The sequence below is a fragment of the Amphiura filiformis genome, chromosome 14 (genome assembly GCF_039555335.1).
Source record: "Amphiura filiformis chromosome 14, Afil_fr2py, whole genome shotgun sequence".
NCBI classification, from domain to species: Eukaryota; Metazoa; Echinodermata; class Ophiuroidea; order Amphilepidida; family Amphiuridae; genus Amphiura; species Amphiura filiformis.
In genome coordinates, this window is record NC_092641.1 from 65,124,803 (window position 1) to 65,137,632 (window position 12,830).

The following is a 12,830-nucleotide window of genomic DNA, read 5'->3' on the forward strand; positions in this document are numbered from 1 at the left end:
GTTACCATTGCAACAAATGAGTTGCAGAAATAGATGCTGCTTCGAATGCATTTGGCATACAATAAACCGTTTTGGAATAATGGTCATTTATTAGTGCTGATGTGTTTTCTTATTTCCTCTTTAGAGTTGGTCGCGACTATTATTTACCCAGTTCAAATATATGAGTTTACTATATGAGGCGCCAAGGTTGTACAGACGTTATAAATGAAATTTTGAGAAAAGTTAATTGGAAATCATAAAACTAATCAACTAATCAATCCTGGGTGCATCTTCAGGCTGACTGATAATCTGCCAGCAATATTGGTCATTGACCTGTGACAAATTGGTCGTTGATTTTTCGTCCAAATTCGTAGGAATGGTTTTCTGTATGGAATTGTAGGTCCTTGCCAAATTGTGGCGATGGCTGCCTCCCCTGTTGAGTCAGGGGCATTGCCAGCTTTCTTGGTCGGCGGAGGGGGGCACAGACGAAAAATAAATTGCAGTTGCATAATACAATACATATACTGGTTTTGTTTATAGAGAGACATGTCTTCGCGAGTCCAAAAAGGCTTTGTTGGGACGATGTGCGAGCGTAGCGCGCAACAATTGTGTATTTTACCCCATGATTGGGGTGAAATTTGGTCGAGCCCAAATTTCTCTTGGTCGAAAGGTGGAAAGGGGCTTCTTGCCCTCCAAATTTTCTCTTTAATTTTTTGTCAGAGGCAGTGGCGTAGATTTCTTTTTGACATGGGGGGGGAATGGAGTTGGAATAAAATCTTGAAGTATAGTGGATCCAGCACCTTTTGGCGACAAAATAAGTTTATGTTACAAATGCGAACGAAGCGCGCCAAAAAATTGCTATTTTGAAGCTAAACTGATGAAATATGGTGCGAACGTGGAATAAATGCGCGTGAAGCGCGCGAAAATTTGCACTTTGGGGGTTAAAATGGGCAAATATGAGGTTAATTTGGTCAGAAACCTATATTCAGGCGTCAACATTGGGGGGGTGATTGTATGGAGCACCCCCCTGGCAAAATATTGGGGGATAAATCTCCTCATCCCCCGGGATCTACGCCTATGGTCAGAGGGCACTTTTTTCTTTATTATTTGGGGGGGGGGGCACTCTGCCCCCTGCCTCCCCCTCCGCTGGTTACGATACTGTGTTGAGTGAGGGTCGTTCGTTCTAAACATAGATCGCTTGCTTATCATAGCTCGCTTTACCGTAGCCAACTCAAAGAAACATGAGTCCAGTTGAATAGTTTGATTTGTTATATGATTTCCAATTAATTAAAAAAAATATACCTGGGCGAATTACACAAACTTGTAAACACAAATATCAATCGGATTATTCTTATTAATTTAATAATGTGCAGAAAATTATATTATACTAATTTATATTTATGTATAAGCTATAATAACCGTAACCAGAGCTAACGCTGTATCACATATTTACATTAAAAAAAAACAAGCTATAACACAACCCAAATATATGAGGCGCTCTTCATTCTGGTATAAAAAACTGAAAAAATCACATACACCCCTAGTATATATACACCCTACCCACAAGCATCCTATAATAAAGTGACAAATTAAAATGTTAAATTCGTAGATTTATATCAAATTCACTAATTTTATACTGAATTCACAGATTTAATATTGAATTCACAAATTTAATATTTAATTCACACATTTAATATTAAATACGCAGATTTAATATTTAATTCGCGATATTAACTTTCTGCCCTGGTAACATTCTTCTTAAGACCTTATCCCTGGACATGGTCCAGCTCTCGGGCCATTTGTGCCACAGCACAAGGCGTGCAGTACGTTAGTACACAGCAATCACCGCAGATAGTTCCCTGGAATTTGAACAAGAAAAATGTAGAAAAGACAGAGATAAGTTCCCAGCAAACACAAAAACGTTTTAAAAACGTTTTAAATAAGTTATATTTTGGCTTTTGGTTTAGGTTAAAACGTTTTAATAACATTAAAATGTCGGGTTATATAAAGGTCTTGATAACGTTTTAAAACGTTTTGTATGAAAACACACTACAACAATATTTTGTTAATGTTTTCAAAAAATGTTATTGTAAACTATTTTTGCAAACATTTTTGCCAAATATTTTGTCAATACTTAAATAACATTATGTTAAAATATTTGAACCTAGCAAACACAGAAATGTTCTTAAAATGTTTTTTTTTCAAAACCTTTTAATAACATTTAAATGTCGGGTTATATAAAGGTCATGAAAACGTTTTTAAAACGTTATTGCAAATATTTTGGGCAAACATTTTTCGCAAAATATTTTTTCATCCCCAAAATAACATTCTGTTTAGAATGTTTTGTATCAAGTGTTCAAGAATGTTTTTGGAATGTTATTAAAACGTTTTTATACCCTTTATATAACCCAACATTTAAACGTTTTCTGTAAAACATTTTTGTTTGCTAAGCAGTAGATTATCAAAAATGTTTTTAAGGTTATGAAAACGTTTTATACTCTTAATATACCCTTAATATAACCCGACATTTAAACGTTTTCTGACAACCTTTTATAACCTTTTGCGAATGATGTCGAAAACGTTTTGTGTTTGCTGGGTTAGATATTTATGATATACGGTATGTTACTACTTCAGCAGCAGCAGAACACGGGCTTTTCACGACAAAAATAATAGTCAATAATAGGGACTATATAAAACTCCTCTCTTAGACCTTCATTACTTACTTGGATATGGTTCTCGGCTCTTATTTTGGTTCGCATGGCTATGATACCACCCTGAACACAGTATGGAAGACAGCAGCATTCACCCATCCTTGACGCCAAATAACACTGGTAGTAAGGTCCACACAAGAACGACAAAAGACCTGAAATAGAAATCATTCATTTAGAGGAATATATTACAATGAAATAAACACAATTAAAAAAAAAAGGAAAAAAAAAAAGCGCAGTGATTTATAGTGCGCTACGCACAGGCACAACGTCTAGACCTAAAGCCTCAGCACACTTTACAGGTTGTCGCTGACCACTACGGCCCACATCATTCCATAAACCTTTTAACAACAACACATCAGGGACTTCGCTGCTTCAAGAGCGCACACCCTAGAAATTCCACAAATAACCATCGCAACCAGGATCAGCTCCCCGAGTTTCGTACGTGTTACAACGAGACAATTAACAGTAAGTTCCTTGTCCAGGACAATTCAAAGATAATTTAATTTTTCCACGAGAGCGTACTAACCATCGTCAGGGTTCGAACCCACAACCTCTCGCACCATAGTCGAACGCATTATCGATTGAGCTAACTTGACAGCAACACTTACTCGCTATCTATTGGGCTATTCCAGTTGAAATTCATACACCCCTATGGAAGACATCCCCTAGTCTTTTACACATGGAATGTGAATTTCAAATGCGGTTACCTGAATGAGTGACTCCATTTGAAATATACGCCCCCTGTGCGTGAGATTAATGGCATATCGTCCATGCGGGTTTAAGGAATTCAATTGCAATAGCCCTATGGGGCCAGATATTGCCATCTATAGTAAATACCAGAGAACTTCAGCGGTGGCATGATGTTGCATGTAAATATATACGCACGCGTCATGCAAAAGAGCCAATCAGACATCGATCAGGTTCCGACCAGTCGTAGCTAATTATAATTAGCCAATCAGAACCTCACTTCCGTGTTTGATGTTAGTAAGAGCCACCGCTGAAGTTCTCTTAAATATTACATACGTGAACTCCTGAAAAGTGAAAATTGTACAAACCATGTCTTATTTGGGCATCCAAATGAATATAGCTTGTTGTAACCCGTGCAAAACTTGGGAGCTGAACCAAGCTGTGACAGTCAATTGTGGAATGTCTAGGGTGTGCGCCTCTAAGCATCAAAGTCCCTGAGTTGTTGTTAAATGGTTACGGTCCAAGTACTATGTTTTTATATGACATCACTTTTAGCAGGATTATGCAAAACAAAGAAGCTACCAGCTAGCGTTGTGAAGGGTTATTAGGTCTCTTCAAACCAGGAAATTATGCGGTCACATGATTACGTAAAGAACTAAAATTAAAACCGAACTTGCTTTCTTCAAGGTTTTTGGTTTTAAGAATGACAAATGGTGACCTACAGACAAATGTTAGCTCCATCGATAAGGCGTTCGACTATGGGGCGAGAGGTTGCGGGTTCGAACCCTGGCGGTGCCTAGTACGCTCTCGTGGAGTTAGCTTGAAATTCCCCTGGACAAGGAACTCACTGCTAATTTGTCTCGTTGTAACCCGTACGAAACTCGGGGAGTTGATCCTGGTTGCGATGGTTTTTTGTCGATTATCTAGTGTGTGCGCTCTTGAAGCAGCCAAGTCCCTGAATTGTTGTTTAATGGTTTATGGAATGAAGTGGGGCCATAGTGGTCAGCGACAGCCTGTAAAGTGTGCTGAGGCTTGTGGATGAACGTCTAGGCGTTGTGCCTGTGCGTAGCGCACTATAAATCACTGCACTTTTTTTAATGTATTGGTAATAACGTCAGAATGCTTAGACAGGTCAGTAGAAATCCACGTGCCCAAAACCAATCCTCAAACTCATCACTTGAAACAAGGCAATGGCGCACACTGACATCGCCTGGCTAATAATTACTTGGTACATCAGAGATACTAAAATAAATACCCGGGACTATGTACGAGTTTGATATTCAGACGAAAATCTTTGGATACCGGGGTAGAAAATGATGAATATCTCCCGTACATGATTTTGTCTAAAGAAGCCAGATGTGGTTCCTTGCACTTGAATATGTGTTTTGAATAGATATGATAGTCGTTAGCTAGCGTCTTGAGAAACAACCTTGCGTCTTAAATCAAAACTGACAATAATTCTGATTTTATATGTGCCGACTATATAGCGCAGTGTATAGGCCAATCGTGGAGGTAGTCTAAAAGCAGATGACATATGGCGTACCATGGTCACTCACGCACTAGCGAGGTCAGTCACCCATGGTCACCGGGCTATTGTCAGTAGCCTTAGTCAGATGGCCCATTATGCGTCTCAAAACTATTAAACAGGTCGGAACAAAATGGCCATGCGTGGCGGTGGATTCAACCTACCATGGAGATTTCTGCCATGAAGATATCGGGGCGATGACACTGTGTGGCGGTATAGTAATAGAAAAGCATCTTTCTTAAACGTTTTACTTACAACTGGGAATGTCTTCAAAGCATCCGCATAAGTCGCTATTCCAATCTCTCATATTTTGTGTAATCTGTCGTATATGAAACAAACAAGGCAACACATTTTGTGACAGTCGTCGATTAAGTCGTATTTCGACTGCTCAGTGCCAGAAGTGGGTAAGTGCAAATTACATGTTACTCATGTTGGCAACATATGGACGGTTCATTCTGCCCTCTATAATAAATGTAAGTGAATTTGGGGTCTACGCGTGGTCACTTGCGTCTAATTAACTGTTTAAGCGACCATGTATAATACCCCAAAGTCACTTGCAAATTTGTTCATTACAAGAATGCCTTTCGTTTTCACCACACCAAATTATTGGTCTTACCAAAAAGAGAAAAGGGTTGAATTATTATTTATTTATTTTTCCAAATTTCTTATTGAGCCATGTTGTAAAAATAAGAACCTATCACAAACAACATACCAGAATCAACAACAATACATTCATCATAAATTAATTGATTTATTTATAGTTATTATTGTGATGTGCCCTGAGTAATTTAATTTACTTATTTAATTTCGTTTACAAGTAGAAGCTATTTCATGAGAGATAAGAGAAAGGGGAAAACCAAGAGTTTGTGTGTTGACATGTTTTAGGGAAAACCCCTTCGGGCACAGTAAACAAACCCATTTCTTAAATAAGTGAATGTGACAGAATGGTCTATTAATAGATTATTGGGTTTTTGGGAGTATAAAAGGGCGAAAGTTTTAGTTTGCTCTTTGCAAAATATCATGTAGTTTGTAAACTCTCTATGTGTTGGTCGCTCTGTGCATTTGAACCAGTTTGCATAGCTAATAATGTGCTACGAGGGATTTTGAGACTTGCTGGAGTCTGAATTATAAAACAACACATCTGTTAATAAAGTGGAGCAGTGCAGAAAGAGTGATTGGTGGAAAGCACAATTTTTGGAGATTGTCATCTGTGCAAGGAGTTGAGTTATTTGAGAAAACAGCACCATTTCTGTGCGAAAATTTTTCACGCAAAGGATTTATAAATGCAATACAAGTGTACAGTGGACTTCGCTGAACAGTGACTTTTGCAGGAGAAGTGAACAAGGATATATGTCAGTCGTGAGTCAGTACAACTCATAACATTATCTATTGTGAACGATTTCAAGCATTTTATTGTCAGATGTCACATGTTATCACGCGGGCTCTCTGACGGATATGTAATTAAGCCATACCTGAACCACCTGTGTCTGCCCTGCTCCAGGTTGCTGTGTTATTACCGTTGTCGTCGTGGTTGCCATTTTTTTATCTAGTTTGGGTCCTTACAACGCTCTGCTATTGGTGAAGGATTGTGGGTATATAAAGGCGTCTCGAAGAATTCAGGCTATGATTTATCTGTAAAATTTGAGAGACATAAGAAAAAAAGAGGATTATTATTATTATTATTATTATTATTATTATTATTATTATTATTATTATTATTATTATTATTACTGTTGTTGTTGTTGTTGTTGTTGTTGTTGTTGTTATTATTAGTATTATTATTATTATTATTATTATTATTATTGCTGTTATTATTATTGCTGTTATTAGTATTATTAGTGTTATAATTATTATTATTATTATCTTTCTGTCTGGGTGTCTATCTGTCTGTGTGTGTGTGATACTAGGGGCGACACGTTCCTCAAACTTGGTGGGTAGGTGCAGCTTGACCCATACAGAACAAGTTTGTATTGGTTAGTAGGTCAAGGTCACCCAAGGTCATCTAGGGGTCATCTGAGGTCAAATTAGCAAAAACTATCGTATGGGCATGAAACCTGGTTTTAAAATACAGTCAACATTTAGAGGCACATTTTGGAAGGTCATTTTGGGGTCATCTGGGGTCATCTGAGGTCTATTTAGTAAAAAAACCGCCTAGTTATTATTATTATTATTATTATTATTATTATTATTATTATTATTATTATTATTATTATTATTATTATTATTATTATTACGATCCTTCTTCCTGGGAGTACATAATTATACACATATCTCCCATTTGTCTTCTTTCTATTGAAAACTGGTATAACTGGGTATTTTTGACGCAAAATCCGGCACACAGATTTTCAAACACAATTTACTCGAAATATGTGTTGTCATTAATATACAGAATAGTATGTGATGCTTCCGACGCCTTGTATATAATAATGGTTATGGTTGAACTGCAATGGTACCACTTGGTTCCACAACTCAATATTTATTTCGCTTTCCATACTGCCATTTATCATGTAGGCCTATACATTCATAGTTTCAGCATTATTTATCCTAACATGCCTAAGGCAAGCGTATTGTTATATCGACTGTGTCGGGAATCGATTCCAATTTCTATGGAATAAAACATTATTAAGGGATCTAGAATGAGCGTTTATTGCGTTTCGACAGTATTTTTTGTGGGACATGAGAGCACCTCAGACCTATCGAATTGCATTCTGAATACGAAGCATGTCTTTCTGATCTCAAATAATTTTAATTTTTGAAAAGCACAATATAATACAAATTTTATGACAAATTAAAAAAATTTGATATATTTCAAATTTTTGATATATAACAGTCCTCGAAGCAAATTATATAAATCTAATGATATATTCTTAAAGTGTATGTAGCTGGGAAGAAAAGCCGACGGTCAATTGAAAATTTTGACCTTTCATATTGAAGATATGGATTTTTTTCCCAAAAGACCTAATTTTTTTTGGTGTTTTGGGAAAAAATCCATATCTCCAATACGAAAGGTCAGAATTTTCAATTGATCGTCGGCTTTTCATCCCACCTACATACACTTTAAGTATAAATCATCAGATTTATAAAGTTTACTTCGAGTATTGTTAAATATCAAAAATATAAATTTTTAATGATTTGCCATAAAATGTGTATAAAATTGCGAATTTAAAAAAAATCAAAATTATTTGATATCAGAAGGACATTCTTCGTATTCAGAATGCAATTCGATATGTCTGATGTGCTCTAATGTCCCAAAATAAATACTGTCCAAACGTTCATACCCCAGCCCTTAAATGAGACTGAATAGAAATTTCATCTAGGCCTGTATTCTAGGCCTTGATATTTTAAAGGCCTATTGATTTGCTCATTCGGAAGATCGTAAAAATTATCAAAATTCAGATTTTGATACCTTTGTCTTTGTCATAATGTGCTAACATAGCACGCTAGTGGTTCAGCCGAAAGTCATGTATTTAAGACATAAGACATAATAAGGTCCACTTTTTTTCTGTAACTTAACGTTGTAAATCTGCCCTTTTTTCGAAGGAAAATTCACAAAAGGTTCACCTTTGAGCCCGCCACACCACCCCAATAAATCTACGGGATTGGCTGACAACAAATTGTGTACCAGTCTAAGCCACAATGCATGATTTATGTCAATTTTTGTTAACCAAAAATGATGAAATAATATTAGTACTACAAATGAACTACTGTCAGGAAGGTTTTTGTCCCTTTAAACCGAAATAATGAAACAAAAAAAACCCTCTGATTATTTTGCCCTACAAGCACAACGAATGTGGCTGATTCCAAATAGGTGTAAGTTGGGACAATTGTAAACATCACACATAATACCAGGTTTAAAAACAAAATTATTTTTAAAAGTCATAAGAACTGAAAATACTAGTTATTCAAGCACACTGCGCCTTCAATCACAAACTGTAACACCGTTTTGTATAATTATATCCCTAATCAAAGCACATATATACCTGTGATTCCACAAGTTTGTTCTTCTAGTCCAAACCCTGGTTGTGTCGATCCTTTTCTACTGGTATGAATTGATTCACCGAATGCGCACCTAGATATATCATGTATAGGACCAGAATTGAAGTAATTGATCTAAATAACAATAACTTAACTTGGCAATGACACGACGTGATATCACATAACCTAATATGGATACAAACATCTATACAAAATATTACCTGAAATGATTTTTCACCGCTGAATAAGTTGCAACAATAAATTCCGCTATTCAGCTGAAAACCATACAACCTCTAACCTCTGAAAGACGTGACTTTATTCTTTTACACATGGAGTGTGCATTTCAAATGGGGTACCTCAGGCTCGTAGCCAGGATTTGTGTGTGTGTGTGTGGGGGGGGGTGTGGGGGGTGCTGATTTTGAAAAAGTGGTCTTTTTTCAAAGGGGGGGGGCAATTCTGTGAAAAGTGGACTTTCTTTCCCAAATTTAGACCTTTTTTGACCGCTACGTTAACAAATTCTTAAATTTTTGGACTTTTTATCTCTCTCTCTCTAGGTGCCATATCCTAAGACGTTGGTGATCATGTTATGCCACAATTCTCTGTTATAAGCCATCTCCAGAAGCTCTATCGCTTTATGTTCAGCTCCCCTTTCTTTTAGCCAGTCTTTCAGATTTGATAACCACATCACTCTCTTCCTGCCTCTGCTCCTTGTTCCTTCTATTCTTCCTGTCAATACTAGGTTCTCGAAACCATCCTTTCTGAGGATATGACCAAGGAATTTGAGCTGCTTAATTCTGATTTCACGTAACAGCTTCCTGTTCACATTTGCTCTACTTAGGACATCGTCATTAGACACTTTATCAGTCCACGGGATCTTCATCATTCTTCTAAGGAACCACATCTCGCAGCTCTCCAATCTCCTTTTAATGTCTGTTGTTATTGACCATGCTTCACTTCCATACATTAATACAGGGACGACATAGCAGTTGAGTACCCGAATTCTGGTCACGTTAACAAATTCTTAAATTTTTGGACTTTTTATATACTTTTGCAAATTTGAACTACATGCAACATAAATGACCATACATATATGCTCCCCCCAAAGACCCCTGCTTTTGGACCGTACAGCTACGCAAGACCCCTGAATGTTTCCAAAGCAGAGCGCTGAAAGACACTTTTGAAAATCTCAGCTCTGAAAGACCCCTAAATTGCTCATTTCAACCAGAAGGCCAAAAAAGACCATTGATTTTGACTGTTTGTAGCTCCAAAAGACACCCTTCTACCCGTCAGCTACCAAAACCCACCACCTCAAAATTGATTATGGAAACAATAAAATAAACAAATAAATAAATACGAGAAGAACTTGCGGAACGAAAGTTGTTTCACGTTAATGCGATCATCAGACAACTGCGGACTATTAGCAACTTACCAAAGGGCAGAGGCGGGTTTAAGGAAAAGGGCCTTGTCAGCAAAATATCCTGGGGCCCAATAGTAAAGAGTTGAAATCAGGAACGTACCTGCATTTTTGTCGGGAGGAGAGTAAGAACAAAATTTGATAGTGATCATTAGTTCGGCCCAATGTTATGAGATACGTGCGCATGAAACTTTTCAAGATGCAGGCATAAATAGAATGTCCTCTTGCATGCACGGGTATAACCTTTTCAGTACTATTCTACCCACCGGACCTTTGAACCTCGCAGAAAACAATTAAAGCAATAAAAAGCAGGGGGGTGCTTTTCCAAAATAACAGGTGGGCCTTGTCAGCACTTGCTGATTTGCTGACAGCTTAAATCCGCCACTGCCAAAGGGCTTATCCTGTTAATGCGGACGTGAGAGGGAAATTTGGTCTATCATAGAGGGCGGAATAAGACAGGTATAGCGGACGTGAGAGAAATACTTACATAATATCCTTGATGAAATTTGCGAGTTTGAACTTGTTTTGATGGTGACACTTTGATACTAATTCCGATGTCCTGTTGAATAGTCTTCCTTTGTCCCCGTTAATGATGAATAACTTCTCCGTTAGACAAAATTCTACTCAATGCAACTCAAAGCTAATCATATATGCATATTAGTAGGAACAATAACAGTTCAACTTTCTACTATGTAAAGCTACCACAGTATAAAGACAAATAAATGTCATTCCTTTTCGGTGTCATATCACCTCGCTACACTGTAAATTGGCCAGAACACATGGAACGCGTTCATTAATGTAACGGTTTTTTAACACATGACACGTGTTCAACTTATTTAGAGAACACTAGTGTTAATGTAGAGAACACAGGTGTTATTACCTCAGAACACTAGTGTAACATGTTCTAATCATTTAAACTCTGGTGTTCAAAATTACTATCTATGAACACATCGGACACATGAAAGAAATGTAACGGTTTTTTAACACATCACACGTGTTCAAACATTGATTTTCAGAATGCTGGTGTTCAACCTTTATTTATACATTTTCAAAATCTCATTACTCGACAATAAGCAAATGCATGGTAGTATAAACAAGATAATGGCGGTGACAGTTTGTTATAGCGTTTCCCGGAAGCATTTCCACGTTGTATCGCCATTGTTGTTGTTGTTATTTATATCCCTCCTTCAAAGGAGCACCGTGTATTTCTCGCTGTCACGTCGCAGCTCTCCAACGCCTCTATCTGCTCATGCGTTCCATTTTTGAACACCAGTATTCAATATAATCATTCAGAACACTTGTGACACGTCTGATCAATACTATGTGTTCTACATTATACTAAAAGAACACTAATGTGCAAGGCTTATCATATTTTCAAATACACTAGTGTTCTAAACAGACAATTATGAACACCTCGGACGCGTCTGAGAGGCGTCACCTGTTCGGGAACATTTGCAGTGTACGTTAGGTGACAAGACGATAATCAAAGTGCTCTAACATTATATTGTCCCACGATTTTATTTGATTTTAGCATTGTATAATATAAAGATATATAAATTGTGTATTTTTGTCAATTAAAGTAAAATTTACTACTTAATGATTTATTGATCATTACATGAATTTGACAAATAACTGACACTAAACCAATGTTATACTAGGGATGACCATAATAATTGCATGTTGCCCCTATTGCTACAAAAGATTATTGTCATCAATAATCTGTTATTGTTATCAACAGAAGTATTTTGGTGGTTAAATGGTCAAAATCGGTCAAAAGTGTCCCATTCTGACCGGTCATTGGAACGAAATAAATTGACAAAGTCTAAAAATAGCAATGTGAGCAAATTTGGTATAAGCATATATTTACCTTTTAATATTTCTTTATTTTAATATATATTGTGATGTGCCCTCAGTAATTTAATTTGAAGATTTATCTTTGTTTACAAAGTTACATGAGTGATGACATTTTTTGGGAATTCCCCTCTCAAATTGAGCAAAACTAGTTGAATCATATCTAATTTGGAATATTTGAAAAAACCCTGAGGTTGTAAAGTGAAAATGATGTAATGGAATGCCCCTAAGGAAGTGATGTAATGAGAAAGGTTAATGTTATAATGAAGGCTTGGGAATTCCCAAGATCACATTTGGCTATTAATTCTTGGGATTTTCCATTGCCTGATATATAAGAAAATGTAAACACAATATTGTCACAGTTTATAGTGTTGATCTGGGCTAGCTAGCTAATAAGCTTACAGTCCAATTCCTTCAAAGAAAGGAAATTGCTAACCAGAATTAATTTAAGTAGTCAATGCACTACTACCTGCCGGTGTTTGCGTAAGATTGAATCTTATTCGTGTAAGATGAAGCGGGATTCTTAAATTGACGAATCGCCGAGTAAAAAATCACAAACAACCAATCATCTCACGAGTAGCAAACTTCGACCAATATTATGTAAAGATGTTCTGAGATTTGTCACACCCACGACTACTTATACTTGTAAGATATTGTTGGCTGCGTACCGAGGATATGAAAAGCTCGT

The 12,830-nt window shown here is 36.8% G+C and overlaps 1 protein-coding gene across 1 annotated transcript; it reads right to left on the reverse strand.

The window, feature by feature from the left end:
- Window positions 1-1,089: 1,089 nt before the first annotated feature.
- LOC140169121 (cornifelin homolog A-like) lies at window positions 1,090-9,037 on the reverse strand. The gene is made up of 5 exons (XM_072192383.1): window positions 8,883-9,037; window positions 6,375-6,534; window positions 5,158-5,221; window positions 2,703-2,842; window positions 1,090-1,838 (listed from the first exon to the last, which is right to left on the reverse strand). The coding sequence occupies exons 2-5, from the start codon at window positions 6,438-6,440 to the stop codon at window positions 1,746-1,748; spliced, it is 363 nt and encodes a 120-aa protein (XP_072048484.1). The 5' UTR covers window positions 6,441-6,534; window positions 8,883-9,037; the 3' UTR covers window positions 1,090-1,745.
- Window positions 9,038-12,830: the final 3,793 nt, after the last annotated feature.